Genomic DNA, 19,237 nt, shown 5'->3' with positions numbered 1-19,237 from the left:
TTGTGTCTCCCAATAAGCTTAGAAATAATTTTTTTCAAATGTAGTGCTCTACTTGGCACATTTTACTAAAACATGTTCCTTAAAGGGATCCTGTCACCATGAAAATGCAGTCCAATCTGCAGGCACCATGATATAGAACAGGGGGAGCAGAGTAGATTAATAGTTTTGTGAGAAAAGATTCAGTACGTGTTAATCATTTACACCTCCTCTCTTTCTGGGACTTTGGGTCCAAGAAGGAAATTTGGCTTTGTTTCATCTTTTTGCTGATGACACCCAACTATACACTTCTTCCCCTGGCATTACCTCTGCTGTTCTACAGAACACCAGTGATTATCTGTCCGCAGTTTTCAACATCATGTCCTCTCTCTGTCTGAAACTCAACCTTTCCAAAACTGATCATCTTCTCACGCCGTTTACTTACGTCCCTAAATCTATCATCTCCCTCTCCGTGCGTGGCACCACAGTAACGCCTAGGTATTTGGCTTGCTGTCATGGTTTTATGTTTGACACCAATCTTTCCTTCACCTCCTATATACAATCTCTTGCCCGCTCTTGCCGCTTACACCTAAAGAAAATCTCTAGAATCCTCCTCTTTCTCACCATTGAAAAAATAAAAACCGTCATAGTTGCCCTGATCCACTTCTGCCTTTACTACTGTAATTCTCTTTTAGGGTATGTTTCCACGTGGCGTATTTGCTGCGGAATGGACGCTGCGTACAGCCTCAGTGTCCAATCTGCAGCATCCGGATGTTACAGCATAGTGGATGGGATTTTATGAAATCCCATATCCACTATGCGTACAAAGACGCAGGTGGCAAACCTGCGTATACGCACATGCGGCGCGTCTTTATAGACTGCAGCATGTCTATTTACCTTGCGGAAACGCACAGTCTCCCCAAGATAAATAGCACCGTTCTATGTATAGGATGCGGCGATTCCGCATGTGTTCAATGAACACATGCAGAATCACCACGTGGACAAAAGCCGGCAACGAACACCCGCCCCGTCCAAAGCGCTGCCATTCCGGACCGTGGAAACATAACCTTAATGGGCCTTCCCCTAACTCAACTTTCCTCTCTCCTGTGCATCCTTAATGCAGCATCCTTCTGGCTTATCATTACTCGGACACATCTGCTCTGTGCCAGTCATTACAGTGGCTGGCCATACATTATAGCAGTGGTCCCCAACCTTTATGACCTTGAGAGCCACATTCAGCTTAGAGAGAGGGTCGAGAGCCACATTAAGCACTGAGAGAGGGTCGCGAGCCAAATCTAGCTCCCAGCCCCTTCAAAAGTAGTGTCAACCAAAGCCCCCATTACAGGTATACTGATAACCAAACTTTTCCACAGAAATCACTCCAGAGCAGTACACTGAGATCCAGGGGTTCCCACAATACCCCCATTCAGTATTCTCCCAACACACTGTCACATCCAGCTTTGAGCACCTCATCTAACAGATAGTACAAACCTCCAGCGTATCATACCTAAAACATCTCTAAACCCCTAAGACCAGTAAATGTGCATCCATATCTGCAATTCTGTGCAGGGCTACTCACAAAATTCACCATTTTGAGATGCGGTCTTCATACCTGTTTGCTAGACCTGGACCTAATGCATCAAGCTGGCAGACAGTCGCGAGCCACAATTCATTGGGCCGCGAGCCACATGTGGCTCCCGAGCTACAGGTTGAGGAGCCCTGCATTACAGGATCCAATTTAAATTGCTTGTTCTCCCCCACAAAGCTCTCCACTGTGCGGCACCCCCTTACATCTTCTCCCTTATTTCTGTTCATCAACCTACCCACTTGTTGCAATCCTCAAGAGACTTTCTACTAATATACGCACTAATCCGGACCTCCCATTCCCGGGTCCAAGACTTCTCCCGAGTTGCACCAATTGTTTGGAATGCTCTACCCCAAGAAATTAGGACTAACCACAGCTTACACAGTTTTAGGGGCTCCCTAAAAATACATCTGTTTAGGTTAGCCTATCACGTTCTCTAATTGAAGTCCTTTTTATATATAGCCCCTTCACTATTTCTATGAACATAATTCTCCATCAAACTCCACCGCACCCAAAACTATAAATATTGGCTGGTGACTACTTCATGCAACCTTTATCTATCACCCATTCTCTCAAGATGGCTGTTCCATCAAGGTAAATAAGCACCTGTACTTTGTATCTCATCCACCCCATTGTAGATTGTAAACTTTTACAAGCAGGGTCATCATTATTTTCGCATTAATTACTGTATTATCTTTAAAGCGAACCTGTCAGAAGGATTTTGCTAACTAAACTACAAGCATTGTTAGGTTGGCGTTGTTACACTGATTAAAATGATACCATTGGTGAAGATACCCGTCTTGTGCTTTTTGTGTAATCAGTGTTAGAAGTTTTCTTTTTTTATATCAGATAATTTTTATTAACAGTAGTCATGTTGACAGACAAAACAGTTCTGTCAAGAAAGGAGAATAAACATGTGTACAAAATTTTTTGAAACAAACCCCCAATTCCCACCCTCACCTCCCGCCTCCCATAAAGCCTCTATATACAAGAATAGGACAATAGCATACATTGCCTTCTTATTGAAGCAACATTTCCTTGGAATCAGTTCCTCTCCATCCACGGTTTCCAAAGTGTTTCAAATGTTTTCACACTTTTTCCTTTTTTCATAAATATCCTTTTCCATATTAATATCAGACTGTCTATAGAATTCCTGCAGAGTCGGCGGTACCTCACTCAACCAATGCCTGGTAATTAACTTACACGCAACATACAATAATCTAGCTATGGCCACTTTATGATGATTTGGAACTCTGATCTTTTCCATATAGCATGTGTAGAATACCTGACACCTAGGACACTCGGAAGTCTGTCTCAGCCCTGCCTTATAAAGCCTATCTGGAGTTCTATATACTCTGTGAACCACATATATTTGCAAAAGTCTACTTTGTTCGCTCAATGACAATTGGGGAATATATTCCATGATATCCTCCCATTTATCCTCCTCTATCCTTCCCAACTCTTCCTTCCATTTCTCATTTGCTTTAATAGGGAATCTATTTAGAAAGGTACCGTATATAACAAATCTCTATAGATATCCGAGGCTACCCCTTTCGTTCCTCCCATCGCACAGACATAGTCTGCCAGAATATTCCTAGAAATTCTCATGTCAACCGTTTTACTCTGCGCAAGATAGGCATGTTTCAACTGTCCATATTGAAACCTACAAGTCTCCTGCAATGCCTCAAAGGATAACAGTCCTTGTGCATCCTGAATCTGAGCCACATATTGAATACCCAATGACTTCAAATTTTTGAATTCCCCCATTTTAATAAATTCAGGTAGTATTTCATTGTGCAGTGTTAGAAGTTTTCAGTTAATGATATACCCGTTCTCCGGGGCGCGACTGTAGACAGAGTCTTATCTTCCTGCTCTAGCCAGAGAATCCAAGGAAAGATCTGCTAACAGGCCACCCCGAAGCACAAACAGTCTGTCTCTATGATGAGGAACATGTTTGTGCTGCGGAGTGGCCTGTAGGCAGGTCTTTACTTGGATTCTCTGGCCCAGAGCAGGAAGAAAAGACTCTGCCCTCAGCCCTGCCCAGAGCACGGGCATATCATTAACTGAAAACATCTAACACTGATTACGCAAGAACCACAAAACGGATTTATTCACCCCAGGTATCATTTTAGTCAAAATTCTGCTGACAGGTTTGCTTTAACTATGATTCTTATGACTGTTGTATATGAATCTCTGAATTGTAAAGCACAGCAGAATATGTTGGCGCTATATAAATAAAGATTATTATTTTCTATCAGTGACTGATAGCTGTCTTTGTATAAGAATGCATAGTGAGATCGCTGTCACTTGTAACCAGACAACATGAGCACTCTGGTAAATTGGTGCATGATGTGCCACTAATGAGAAAGACTGCCATCTGCTGGCCAGCCAAAATCAAGCGGAACCAAAGTTTGCTGTAAGATTTGCAGAGGGCGGAACCTTGTGTGCTCGACCAGATCAGGTGACCCTCTGTAAGAACTGCCCTGATATAAAATCCCAGCCCACCAAAAAACAGGTGGATTTGGCGCTAGGAAAGAGAGCGGGGCAGACGTGCTCCAGAGACTCCACTGAGACCGTGACAGGCCTCAGCAGAAAGTCTCTCCTACCTGGGTGTCGTTTACCACCTGGCAATGTCCGGATCCCCCGGAAGGTATTCCGGAGTACCGCTTACGCTGGTCAGAGCCATAATCTGAGCTCTGCCCTGGTCATTCCCCCAAGGTTGGACTACGCCTGTCAAGAGTTGAGACCCGGTCCTGTCTGCCCCGAGCCTGAGACTTTCGCCGACTATCAAGCTGAGAAGAACCGTGCAGCGACTGCGACAGGAGAGGCACGCCTGCGGGAGAGGAGGGATAGGGCAAGTGAGCAGGGCCTTCACTTCCAGCTATCACCTAGGGTACCGGGCTCAACTGGGACTAGGATTACAGGTTGGAAGGGGGCCGGTTGGTGCATGGGAGACTCAACGGGCTTTAATAGACTAGATCAGGAAGATACTTGCAGCCTAGCGGGAAAACCCGGTGACCCCCGCTAGAGCCGGAGCTTCAAGTGAGAACTCACGTGGAGTCTCCCAAGACTGGGCACACCGCTAGCGTTAAGTACTGAGAGACTTTCTAGCTTGTTCATAATCCTCTATAATGTTAAATTGCATATTTACTAAGGCTGTGTTTACACTGCGTTAGTGTGACCCGTTTAACGGACTACGTTACACCGCGGCATAATGCGGTGTAACATAGTCCGTTAACGCCGCCATTACTTTCAATGGCGGACGCATCGCTAGCGCACGCCCACAATGGGCGTTCGCTAGCGATGTGCCGTCATTGAGTGACGGATCCGAGACGCGGGCTGCAGCGTTTCCGGGTCCGTCACTGCTAGCGCACTGCTAGTGCAGATGGAGCTAGCAGATGCTCCATCTGCGCTAGAGCAGTGCAAACGTCGGCACTTGCGCTAGTGCAGTCCGTTTAACAAATGTCTTGAACAGACTGCACAACGCAAGTGTGAACTTAGCCTAACCCTAATTGTTTAGAAGTTATTGTTGTATAAAAATACCAATGTATCAACCCTTGGCTATTTCTGCCTCATGATCTCTGTACTTTGCATCCAGGCACCTGCATACACACTGATAGGACCACCCACTGGACCCAAAATCCCAGAAATCTTTTTCTTACAAATCATTATATCAATCTCTTTAGCTTCTCCTACTCCTTAATATGGTGCCTGTAGGTTGGATTGTATTTTTATAGTGACCGGTTTCCTTTAGGGTATGTGCACACGTTCAGGTTTTTTCGCATTTTATCGCGATAAAAACGCTATAAAAACTCATTAAAAAGCATACATTATGTATCCTATCATTTAAAATGCATTCTGCATGTTTTGTGCACATGATGCGTTTTTTTCCACGAAAAAAAACACATTGCGGTAAAAAAAAGCAGCATGTTCATTAATTTTGCGGATTTTCTGCGTTTTTCTCGCTATTCTATGCATTTGGAAAAAACGCACAACAAACGCACAAAAAAAGCTCAAAAACGCGAAAAAAACGCATGCAGATTTCTGGCAGAAATGTCTTGTTTTTGTCAGGAAAATTTCTGCAAGAAATCCTGACGTGTGCACATACCCTTAAAGATGTGTCTGTTTTTATTTTTAAAGAATGAAGTATCTGTAAAGCTAAGGCTCTGTTTACATGAAATGTGTATTCCATCAGGAAGGGTTTGTTTAACCCCTTAAGCACCACCAATGTCTTTTTGCTGACCTGAGATATAAGAGAATAGCATCCCCAGACAGGTGACAATCCCAACAGATGTAGGCTATAGCTGACACCCACAATCAGCCACGATTGGTGTTGGCACCGACCATAGCCATTTAACCCTATAGATGCTGCTGTCAATAGTGACTACAGCATCTAAATGGTTAACAGAGTGTGGGGGCTCCCTCTTTAATCCCATTGCACCCTGGTATCATGATTAAGTGGTCCTATGTTTGCCATGGCATTTCATCCCCAAATAACAGCCTTAGTCATCCGGGTACAGTGAACTGTTCAGAAGTTAGTGACATGTACCGTATTTTTCGGACTTTTTAAGACGCATCGGACCATAAGACGCATCTCAAATTTTCATAAGAAAAATAGGGTAAAAAAATTAGTGCTTCAAATGAAGGTCCGTCTTACCGTCCGAATTCAGCTTACAGGTGTGGGGGGATCAGCAGCGCTGGTGGCGGCGATGATATGACTCCTAACCCAGAGTGATGTGTCAGGTTTGGCAGTGCTTGGTGGTATGGGGAGATTTTGTGAAAGCCCTGAGCCCCTGCACTTCCATTGCTGCATGCACAGATTGCTGAGATCTCAATCTGCACATGCGCCGCCTTCGGCGGCCATTTTCTTGGTGGCCGCCGCATTACAGCAATGGAAGTGCAGGAGCTCTTGTCTTTCACAAAATGTCGGCAGAGCCCTCACATCACCAAACACCACCAAATACTGCTGCACCATTCTGGGATGGAGTCATATCAACGCCCTGCAGTGTCTGACCACCAAACGCCCCCTCTTCCCAGCCTAGGGTCAGCAGAATCGCCTCACTCCTGCTGCCGCCACACTCCTGGTAAGTACATTCTGACTATAAGACGCACACCCATTTTCCCTCAAAATTTTTGGTTCAAAAAGTGCGTCTTATAGGCCGAAAAATACAGTAGGTAGTAACCATAAATGTTTTCTTTCCTGTTATGCCACTTTGCATTAATTCCTGAAAAGCACCTGAAGTGTTAATAAACTATCTGACAGCAGATTTGAGTATATTGACTGCTGCTGTTTTAAAATGGAGGTTTCCAATATACATGCCGTGAAAGTCACTTCAAAACTGAATAGATCCCTAAAAATTTTGAAAATTTTCTTGGAAAATTACTGCTACATATCAGTGTGATCCTTTAAAACGTTCCAGAGTTGTTAAAGTGACCCTGGTCAGATTTTAAAAATTTGGCCTGGTCATTAAGGAGTTAATGGTGAAAAAAATTTTTAACGTCCCATTTTATTTTTATTTATTTTTCTCACTTATATAGCGCCATTAATTCTACAGCACTTTACATACACAATTGGCACTGTCCCCATTGGGGCTCACAATCTAGATTCCCTATCAGTATGTCTATGGAGTGTGGGAGGAAACCGGAGAACCCGGAGGAAACCCACACAAACATGGGGAGAACATAGAAACTTGGTGGGATTTGAACCCAGGACTCCAGTGCCATATAAACACAATCTTAATTTGTCCCCCATATTCTCTCCCCCGATTCAGCAAACAGAGGATTTTCTATTGGCATTGGAGATGTCACTCCAGGACAAGGACTCTTAAAGGCCAAACAAGATCTTTTGGATGCGGGATACAAGAAGTGCGATGAGTACATTGAAGCTCTAAATACCGGAAAGTTACAGCAGCAACCTGGGTGTAGTGCAGAAGAGACTTTGGAGGTAATATATTAAAAGAAATGTGCATGTATAAAATGTGTATATATGTGTAAATACACAAGGGGTGAAATCACCAATTTTCAAACTAAATATATTCTGAATACTGGCTATTGACATGAAATTGCTAACAGAAGTCAGTAACAACTCATCCAATCCACACAGGCAAAGAAATCAAACTATAGATGTCTATGAATTAACTTAAGTGTAATAATGGGAAATGATACAGGGAAAAAGTATTGAACACGCTTACTGAAATTTATTTAATACTTTGTACAGAATCCATTGGTGGTGGTGGTGGTGATCGCTTCAAGATGCCTCCTACAACCCCTAGCAAAAATTATGGAATCACCGGCCATGGAGGATGTTTATTCAGTTCAACTTTCTGGCTTTAAGAAACACTAAAAGAAATCAAGAACAAAAAATGTGGTAGTCAGTAATGGTTACTTTTTTTAACCAAGCATGGGGGAAAAAATATGGAGTCCCTCAATTCTGAGGAAAAAATTACGGAATCACCCTGTAAATTTTCATAACCAAAACTAACACCTGCATCAAATTAGATCTGCTCGTTAGTCTGCATCTAAATAGGAGTGATCACACCTTGGAGAGCTATTGCACCAAGTGGAATGACATGAATCATGGCTCCAACACGAGAGATGTCAATTGAAGCAAAGGAGAGGATTATCAAACTCTTTAGAGGGTAAATCATCACGCAATGTTGCAAAAGATGTTGGTTGTTCACAGTCAGCGGTGTCTAAAATCTGGACCAAATACATACAACATGGGAAGGTTGTTAAAGGCAAACATACTGGTAGACCAAGGAAGACATCAAAGCATCAAGACCGGAAACTGCAAGCAATATGTCTCCAAAACAGGAAATGCACAACAAAACAAATGAGGAACGAATGGGTGGAAACTGGAGTCAACATCTGTGACCGAACTATAGGAAACTGCCTAAAGGAAATGGGATTTACATACAGAAAAGCTACACGAAAGCCATCATTAACACCTAAACAGAAAAAAACGTTACAATGGGCTAAGGAAAAGCAATCGTGGACTGTAGATGACTGGATGAAAGTCATAGTCAGTGATGAATCACGAATCTGCATTGGGCAAGGTGATGATGCTGGAACTTTTGTTTGGTGCCGTTCCAATGAGATTTATAAAGATGCCTGCCTGAAGAGAACATGCATATTTCCACAGTCATTGATGATATGGGGCTGCATGTCAGATAAAGGCACTGGGGAGATGGCTGTCAATACATCTTCAATAAATGCACCGGTTTATGTTGATATTTTGGACACTTTCCTTATCCCATGAATTGAAAAGATGTTTGGGGATGATTAAATCATTTTTCAAGATGATAATGCATCCTGCCATAGAGCAAAAACTGTGAAAACATTCCTTGAAAAAAGAAACATACGGTCAATGTCATGACCTGCAAATAGTCCGGATCTCACTCAAATTGAATATCTTTGGTGGAAGTTGAAGAAAATGGTCCATGACAAGGCTCCAACCTGCAAAGCTGATCTGGCAACAGCAATCAGAGAAACTTGAGGCAATATTGATGAAGAGTACTGTTTGACACTCATTAAGTCCATGCCTCAGAGACTGAAAGCAAGGGTTGGTGCAACAAAATACTAGTGATGTTTTGGGGTATTTTTTTGTGTTTGTTTATTTTTCGTGATTCCATAATTTTTTCCTCAGAATTGAGTGGCTCCATAATTTTTCCCTATGCTTGGTTAAAAAAAGTAACCATTACTGACTACCACATTTTTTGTTCTTGATTTCTTTTAGTATTTCAGAAAGTTACCATTTGAAATGACTTTAGTTTTGTGCCATGTCTGTGATTTGCTTTTTTCTACAAAATTAAACAACTTGAATGAACATCCTCCAAGGCCAGTGATTCCATAATTTTTGCCAGGGGTTGCATATGAAGAAATTAGATGCATGCTTTGCTAAGGTGAGATTTTGGCCCATTTTTTTTTTACTCAAACACTCTTCAAATCCTGAAGGTTCTGTGGGCTTCTCCTATGAACTCTGAGCTAAAGTTCCTTTCACAAATTTTCTATTGGATTATGGTCCTGTGATTGGCTGGACCATTCTAGCAGCTTTATTTATTTTCTCTAAAATCAATTGATTTTTCTTGGATGTGTTTCGGATCAATGTCTTTCTAAAATGTCCACTTTAGTGTCATTTTCATCATCCTCGTAGATGTCAGCAGATTTTTATTAAGAATGTTGCTGTACATTTGTCCATTCAGTCTTACTTTAATTACATAACGTTTGCCAGTGCCTTATGCTGACAAACAGCCCCATACCAAATATTTCCATCTCCAAACTTCACTGTTGGTTTGGTGGTTTTTGGGGTGGTATACAGTGGCTTTTGGCCTTCAAACGTGGTGTATTATGGCATCCAAAAGGTTTAATTTCTCATCTGACCAGAATGTGTTCTCCCAGTATTTCACAGACTTGTCTAAATGTTGTTGAGCAAACTTTTAAACGCACTTGATCATACTTATTGTTTAGCAATAGATTCTTGAGTGGTGAGCGTGTATACAGGCCATGGAGGTTGAGTGAATTACTTATTTTTTTCTTTTAAACCAAGAACAGCGCCTACTGTAGCGCTTCTTCCCCGGTGGTCGTCCGTGTGGTACTGATGCAGCACACGGGTGGCACACAGTTGCCTACACGTAGTATACACACGGACACGGATATTTCCGGTATCTCTTTTTCCGGTACTGGAAATATCAGAACTTGTGCAACCGGCCTAACAGTGCTCACTAGAACCTGCAGAAGTTTAGAAATTCTTCTGTAACCAATGCTATTAGTATTAGTGATGAGCGGAGTGAGTATACTCGTTGCGCGGGTTTTCATTCAAATCATTCAACTGCGGCGATGAAAACTTAATCTCCGAACACTAGCAAATACTCGGAGATCACCGAGCGTGCTTGGGAAAACCAGAACAACGAGTTGTTCTGGTTTAATTAGCTCATCACTAATTAGTATATACTATTTTGCAACATTAAGGTTGCGAAGGTCTTGAGACTGCTCACTGGTTTTACCCATTATGAAATGTTTAGTCTGTGGCACCTCGGTAGTGACACTTTTTATAGGCCATCAGTTGAACCAGCTGATATTATTTTTACTAAATGGCTGAATTGCTTCCTAATTAATGATAGATTTTAGCTGGTGTCATTAACTTTCATTGATTTTTTTCACCTCTTTTTCTTCATGTGCTCAATACTTTTTCCTTGTGTAATTTCTTTTTATTACACATAATTTATGGACATTTATGGTTTGCTTTCTCTGCCCCTGTGGATTGGATGAGTTGTTACCTACATCTGGTGAGAATGTTATATTACCACCTTTAATAATATATTTACTTAGAAAATTAGTGACGTGTTCAATAATTATAGAATGGTTAGGTGGAATGTTACACTGTGTGTGTGTATATATATTGTGAGGCAGTGACTGATTTTACATGTAGGGGTCGCTGTTTGTTCCCACTAGGATGCGTACGGAGGGTTATTGATTTAGATTGTGAGCCCCATTGGGGACAGCGATGATAATTTGTGCAAACTGTAAAGCGCTGCGGAATATGTTAGCGCTATATAAAAATAAAAATTATTATTATTATTATTGAGGCCATGGGAGTGCATGGCAGTCACAGGCGTAGCTGTGGTTGCAATGCAGAATTTAAAAAAAGTCATTGTTAGTCCTAGGCAAACTATTTGTCCAACGCATATTTAAGAAAACCTGCTATGGGCGTTTGTGTCTTGAAACGGCCTACAGGATGGTAGTGGTGCAGTCCGTTTCATTCTTGGCTGAGATTTCCATGGGCTGAAGGCCACAGGTTGCCTGCTTTAAAAAAATAAATAAATTAAAAAAAGGGGGAAAAAAAGGAAAAAAAAAACCTGGAGAAGAGAGTTGGGTGTGTCAGTCTGGTGTTTGGAGGAGTACAGAGCAGAAGGCTCTGCAGAGCTCCACCTGTGTGAGGCAACACAGGCAAGCATGCCACACAGCCCACGTAGCTGGAAGGCCTGGCACCCACAGCGGTGCAGTCAACCACGGCAACTGGTTTCGGAGGTGGACTGGCCTGTTTATCGGCGGCAATCTGGAGGATATGTTTCCCAGCTGCGATCCAGAGGATATTGTGTGCTGTGTACTCTGTGAATTCGACATTAAAGAGACTTTTGTTTTGAACTTTACTGGGTCACTGCACAGAGTACTGCACTACATATGGTGAAAAGATTGGGGCAGTGTGAACTGAGGCATGCCCCAAAGCGTGCTGCATGTCAGTGATTAAGCCTGCAATGCTACAGTTCAAGCCAGCTGACAAAATCGAGGAGCTTTTTAATCAGTTGGTCCTTTCTCAGCAGCGAGAGGTGCTACAGTTGCAGTGGCAGAAGCAGGAGCATCAGCAAGAGGCACTGCAGTTTCAGCGACAACAAGAAGATGATTAACGGCAGCAGGAGTAGTCCCAATTGCAGTTGTATCAGCAGCAACAAATGACCAATGAGCTGATTCTGTAGCAGGTTGCGGCTATATGAGAGGCACCCTCCACAGTTACCTCGATCCGTTCTGAGGCCTCGTACAAAGTCCGGACAGCGCTGAGGAAGATGAGTCCTGAGGACGACATGGAGGCCTTCCTCACTGTCTTCAAATGCACTGCAGAGCGGGAAAGCTTGCCGATGTCACCGTGGGCTGAAGTGGTGGCCCCTTTCTGATGTCCAGAAGGCTTACCTAGACCTCAGTCAGGAGGATGCCTTGGACTATGAGAAGCTGAGAGGTGAGAACCTTGCCTGACTGGGGTTTAATACCTATGTGCGGGCTCAGCGGGTGTACCAGTGGTCCTTTGTGGAGTCTCGTCCCGCCAGGTCTCAGGCATATGAGTTGCTGCAGCTGGAAAAAAAAAATTGCTCCAGCCTGAGACCTTAACCTCGTTCCAGATGGTAGAGCGGGTGGTGGTTGACCAGCTGGTGAGGGCTCTGCCAGCAGCCAAACAGCATTGGGTGGGACAAGGGAACCCGGTCACTCTGGACCAGGTGGTTGGATTTGTAGAATGGTATACAGCCACTCAGGACTTTATACGGGACATTGCTCCAATTCGGCTGTCATGTAAGGCCCTCCCAGCCCAGGAACTGGGGAAAAGTCCACAAACCTCTGTTGTGGCTAACCAGGACCGAGCCAGGGATGGAGAGGGTAACCCAAAGTGAAGGTGACAAAAGTCTCAAATTCCCTAAAACGGCCCCACGGTATAGTCGGACCTTAGCGATAAAGTGTTGGTGGTGCCAAGGGCCCGGACATGTGGCCCCCGAAATCTGATCCCATGGACTGTACTGCCACTACGTGCACTGCCGACAGAGATGCCCAGCTGTACCAGGTACTAATGAATGGGTACCAAACAGAGGCTCTCCTGGACTTGGGGAGCTTAGTGATTTTTGTCCATGGGTCCCTGGTTTCCAAGGACAACCCCAAAGGATGGAGAGTGGAGGTGAAGGGTATACATGGGGAAATCCAGTTGTACCCGTCAGGAGAGGTTAATTTTTCTACATCATGTGGGGACATTAAACATGTGGTGGGAGTGGTGAAGACCCTTCCATATGGGACTGTTGGGAAGAGACTTGCCCCTGTTCTGGTCATTGTGGGAGACCAGGGTCAACCCTCCCAAGGTAAATGTTGTTCCAGGTGTAGAATCCAAAGATCTCAAGTCAGGGATATCTGCCATAGAGGTCGCCAACCTAGGGACAGAGTAGAACCTTGATAGACTCCCCCTAGAGGTATTGGCAGGAGAGGCTGAGGATGTTGTTGCGGGCGCAGAACCCGAAGATCACTAGTCAGGGATACCTTCCATAGTGGTCGCCAACCTAGGGGCAGAGTGTAACCCCGATAGGTTCCACCTAGAGGTTGTGGCAGGAGAGGTTGAGGAGACCCCACCAATCCCCGTGCTGAAAATGTCCCTTTGTAAGTTTGGGACAGTTCAGTTCCAGGGAACCTCCACGCAGAGACGCGTATAAAAAGAAAGCCAGGACGAACCAGGAGTGTATGGTCGTGGAGGCGACTAAGGATGTACGTGTAAGGAGGTGGCAGGAACCCTTGTTTGCCCCCTCTCTCCCGTGTGCTGGGCCTGTGCACTTTATTCGGCACCCAAATGGTGTATCTGTATAGGAACATATTAAAGTGCTGTGTTTGCAATGCGTGATGCCCCTTTTTACTCTGTACTGTCTCAACTTATATTGTATTACTGTTGTGATGTATTGTTCTCTGTGCTTCACACTGCCATATCTGTTTGCACATGTTGGAGGCAGGGACAGAAGGGGTTACTTTAGGGGACTGGACTTGCAGCCTCAAGGGAGCAGGAAGTTCCTGCTTCTGCAGCAGAGCCTGGCCAAGCTTGGCTGTGGCATGTTGGTCTCCAGCATCTGGAGCCAAGGACTACCCTGGAGGGGAGAGAAAGTGCTGCCCTGGACCCACAGGCAGTTAAGTGTGCACAGGATTACGTAGGTGCCCCGCCGAAGGGACTTTAAGCATCCAGATTTCGGCATATGTGCGTCCCCATACAGGACAGAAGAAGCCCCCATCTGGGGTATGGGTGTGTCCCCATCCGGGACAGAAGGGACTCCCAGCTGGGGAGAATATTTGCTGTCAGGACTGTCGGGCACCAAGACTGGGTGAGTGCTCAGCCGAAGGGACTATAAGCGTCCAGACATCAGTCACTGAAGCATCTCCATTACTACTGCTGCTGACACTGCAGTGACTAACAATATGGACCTAGCAGGAACTTTTATTGGATTTACTGCAACTACTTTTTCTACCCTTTTCTACCTCGTTTGTTCACAAATAAATAAAAGTTGTCCCTGTTGGATCATAACTGTGCTTCTGGATCCTGATTGCCTGAACTGCAGTGACCGAGGAGAAGAGATAGATCTCCTGGGGTTGCATCCGTCCTGTTTATTTCATGTACAAGGTCCCGGGGTGTATACTGACTGACTCGGCTAGGACTACCGTCCCGGGCCACCTTGTTACACTTGGCCTATTCGGCAGGATTGAACCCAGCAGCACTGAAACCCTAAGACTATCAGAAGGATCCGGGGTCTACGACCGGGTTGGGAGCAGCTGAGATAGCTTTCCCGGGCCACCTTGTTACATACACACGAGGAACCCTCTGGCACCTGCCAAGAATGTGGCCTTGGATCAGGGTTAAACTGGATAGAACTCTCGCTGGACAGCAGCGTTTGGGAGGTTCGAGTGCGACATGGTACGGATGTGTGCCTGAAGTTTCCTTGGTGGACCTCAGTGTTTCCCTGGAAAGTGGTCACAGGGGCACAGGTGGAGGTACGGAGGAAATGGTATCAAGTGCCCAAAGGCAGGTATTTAGGTCACGGGATGATGATGCGGAGTTATTGAACCTCACAAAAACAAGGTAGAGACCACCCAAAACTGTCACAAATCTACTGTTAGTCAGGAAAGTGGGCGTGTCTTCTGCAACGGAGAACATGGAGGTGGGTGGTCATGTAACAAAGTGTGGAGGCATAAGGGTATGTTTCCACGTTCAGTATTAGCAGCGCTTTGGACGCAACACATGTTGGCTCCGTCCAAAGCGCTGCCGACTTTTCTACGTGTGGTGATTCTGCATGTGTTCATTGAACCATGCAGAATCACCGCATCCTATACATTGGACTTTGATATTTATCTTGCGGAGAAGGAGGGTCTACGCATGATAAATTGACATGCTGCAGTCTAGAAAGACTCGCCGCCTGTGCGTATACACAGGGAAGTCGGAGGCGTCCGTGCACATATAGTGGAGATGGGATTTCATAATATCCCATCCACTATGTTGTAACATCTGGCCGCTGCGGATTGGACCCTGCGGCCGTACGCAGCGTCCAGTCCGCAGCGTTTACTGACCGTGGAAACGTCCCCTGAAGGGAAATGATGCTTTCAAAAGATGGTTCTGGTCCCTACCTTTTTTCTCAATACAATTTAGCGGGGCAGGGGTGTTACAGGGTCATGCGGATGCCCTGTCACGCTGACATGTGGGGTGACAAGTGTTCAGCCCTACAGTTTTGAACAGAGGGAGGGGATATGTGAGGCAGTGACTGGTGTTACATGTAGGGGTTGCTGTGTGTTCCCCCCAGGGAGGCGTGTCGAGGCCATGGGAGTGCATGGCAGTCAGACGTAGCTGTGATTGCAATGCGGAATTAAAAAAAGTAATCATTAGTCTTGGGCAAAATATTTGTCCGAGGCAGATTTAATAAAACCTGCTCTTGGCTTTTGTGTTTTGAAACAGCCTACAGGATGGCAGTGGTGCAGTCCGTTTCATTCCTGGCCAGGTATTCAATGTGGCTGAAGGCCACAGGTTGCTTTACAAAAAAAAAATGAAACCCTGAAACAGAGGGTTGGCTTTGTCAGTGTCAGTGGTCGGTCTGGTGTTTGTAGGAGTACACACACGCCAGAGTTATATAATAACATCCACAGTTATTATTAATGGCATTTCATATACTAAGATAAAGAATACTAATTTGAAGCCTAATAATAAAAGGTTGAATTGGAGAAGAGATCCATATTAAAAAATATATATATTAAGTCTAAAAGTTTTTTAATATGAATCTCTTCTCCAATTCGGCCCTCTATTATTAGGCTTGAAGTTAGTATTGTTTATCTTAGTCTATGAAGTGCCATTAATAACTACGGATCTTAATATATAACTGTATATGTATGTGTACATATGTATGTTTTTGTTTTTTCTTTTTTATGCAATTGGCAAAAATTTCTACATTTGTTTTTTTTTTCCATTCAAGATGGGGTGCAGAGTGTACATTAATGAGAAAAAAATGAGCTATTTTGAATTTACCAAATGTTTGCAATGAAATGGAGGGACAAATTTAAAGGGGTCTGAATACTTTCCATAGCCACTGTATATGTATGCTTATGTATTTGTGTATGTATATATTATACACACAGTAACATTCTACCTAACTATTTTGCATCCTTTGGCTTTCAGTTATACCCTTGGCAAAGAGTCTATTATACAGAAGTATCTAGACTGAATTGCCGTTTCTTACCAAAAAGTGGTGAACTGTCTTATTTCCTGTGCGATGTCATACACACATATCCATGCTCTATTGTAATATGCCATGCTCATGTGTTAGACATAATCAGAAAGGTTTTTCTTCTCACTTTTCACTAAATTGAGGATCAAATTGCTACCAATCTTTTTACCTTGCTTTATTGAATATCTATTGGTACAAGCTTCTAATACTTGAAAATCCTTATTCTTATTTCAAAACTTTTATTTTGTGACTAATTTTTTTTCCATTTATAAAATTATCTGAGACTATTTGGAACATCTTTTTTTTCCATACTATACAAATGCAGCTTCATGAAACATTAAACTAGCAGCATTTTCTCTGTAGTTTTGTTTTCTAATTCTTTTTTTTTTTTATATATATTATATATAAGGCCTTGATCTTGCGTGAACTGTCCGTGATCAGAGACCATGCTGGTAGTGCCTGTCTGAGAGAACTGGACAAGAGCAACAGCCCCCTCATTATGGCTTTATGTGGCTCCAAAGGTTTGTTACGTGACACAGATGAAACCATATTAGTAATTACTGATACGTTATAATCAACTAAACAGAACTTTCACCAATATTTCAAGTGGATTCTTGATTTCAAGTTTTTGTTTTAACCTAGGTAATATTTATATGTCTCAGTATGCCGGTCTATACCTCCTGTACTGATGTCTACGTCTACTAATATGCAAAGCTATCATAAATGTAACAATGAAACAGAACAATAGATAACAATTCAGAGGACGTTATGCAAAAAGTCCTTGCTGTGTGTGAGTGCTTGCCGAATAACACATGCTGGGTGTCAGTGTCAGTGTTCACAGATTTTTGTATAAAATGATGGTGTGTAGGCAATAACCTCACCGACCAGTCTATCCTTTTTGGGTAATGCTATCCCGAGTATCAGTCATTGATCCATAGTAATCCAATGTTGAGAGGAATCCAATACCTTGAGAGCTCTCCAGCCGGTAGTCATTCTCTGAAATCCACAAATTTCAATGACTGCATTGTTGAGCAACGTCACCTCAAAGTACACGAGTTCAGATAGATCAAACCACCGTCCAATGTGTTTCTAAGGGTATGTGCACACGTCAGGATTTCTTGCAGAAATTTTCCTGACAAAAACCGGACATTTCTGCCAGAAATCCGCATGTGTTTTTACCGCAATTTTACCACGATTTTGACGCGTTTTTTGTGCGTTTTTTTCCCAAATGCATAAAATTGCGGGAAAAATGCAGAAAATCCGCAAAAATAATGAACATGCTCATTTTTTTACCGCGATGCGTTTTTTTCGCGGAAAAAAACGCATCCATGTGCACAAAACATGCAGAATGCATTCTAAATTATAGAATGCATAATGTATGCGTTTTTAATTATTTTTTATAGCGTTTTTACCATGAAAAACCACGAAAAAAACGCGAAAAAACCTGAACGTGTGCACATTCCACACATGTAGGGCTCCTCATTGGCTGGACATTTTATCCCTACCTTGATAGTGAGCTGCAAATATAACCTAAGTCAATGTCGGTTTCTAATTTCATGTAAATTACATAAATAATGTTTATTAATAGTTACAGATATATGGTTCTATTTTCTTTTGTTACAACTCGCATGTTTGAAGACCCTAGTATAAAAATGCACATAATTATATAAATTAATTTGCTCTTCAGGATTTAAATAGCACAATAAAAGGATTTGATTTTACTGTATATCTAATTACTAATAATAATAATAATAATTTTTTATTTATATAGCGCCAACATATTCCGCAGCGCTTTACAAATTATAGAGGGGACTTGTACAGACAATAGACATTACAGCATAACAGAAATACAGTTCAAAACAGATACCAGGAGGAATGAGGGCCCTGCTCGCAAGCTTACAGACTATGACGAAAAGGGGAGACACGAGAGGTGGATGGTAACAATTTCTTTAGTTATTCGGACCAGCCATAGTGTCAGGCTCGGGTGTTCATGTAAAGCTGCATGAACCAGTTAACTGCCTAAGTATGTAGCCGTACAGACACAGAGGGCTATTAACTGCATAAAGTGAATGAGAACATGATGCAAGGAACCTGTTTTTTTTTTTTTTTAATAAATAGGCCACACAGGGATCGTTAGGTTAATGCATTGAGGCGGTAGGCCAGTCTGAACAAGTGAGTTTTTAGGGTACGCTTAAAACTGTGGGGATTGGGGATTAATCGTATTAACCTAGGTAGTGCATTCCAAAGAATCGGCGCAGCACGTGTAAAGTCTTGGAGACGAGAGTGGGAGGTTCTGATTATTGAGGATGCTAACCTGAGGTCATTAGCGGAGCGGAGGGCACGGGTAGGGTGGTAGACTGAGACCAGAGAGGAGATGTAGGGTGGTGCAGAGCCATGGAGTACTAATAAATATTATTTGTCACTTCCATGAGATTAGGTGCACACAGTAATATTTTTCTGTCATTGTGAGGGTAGGGATAAAATGTCCAGCTAATAAGTAGTACTGCTGGTGTATCATTAGAAAGCTGCTAAAAGCTATATAAGAAGCAAAAAAGGAAAGGGGATTCAACATTAAAGAAGAAATGTTCTACTTTTCAAAACGAGTTGGACGCTGGTTCGATCTACCTGGATTTCTGTAGCGCTAGGTACCAAAAAACGTTGTCTTCGAAACTAGTGAACTTGG

General features: G+C 43.2%; 1 protein-coding gene across 3 annotated transcripts in view; it reads left to right on the top strand.

Moving 5' to 3' along the window:
• The window catches only part of POLR3A (RNA polymerase III subunit A), a 567,405-nt gene that overhangs the window by 304,020 nt on the left and 244,148 nt on the right, over nucleotides 1-19,237 (top strand). For all 3 annotated transcript variants that reach the window (XM_069753076.1, XM_069753078.1, XM_069753077.1), the window contains exons 16-17: nucleotides 7,333-7,505; nucleotides 16,964-17,075. In XM_069753076.1, coding sequence (XP_069609177.1) covers nucleotides 7,333-7,505; nucleotides 16,964-17,075 — 285 coding nt within the window. The remainder of the gene's footprint in view (nucleotides 1-7,332; nucleotides 7,506-16,963; nucleotides 17,076-19,237) is intronic.

This window comes from Ranitomeya imitator, chromosome 2 (assembly GCF_032444005.1).
Source record: "Ranitomeya imitator isolate aRanImi1 chromosome 2, aRanImi1.pri, whole genome shotgun sequence".
NCBI lineage: Eukaryota > Metazoa > Chordata > Amphibia > Anura > Dendrobatidae > Ranitomeya > Ranitomeya imitator.
This window is presented reverse-complemented; position numbering and strand designations above follow the sequence as displayed.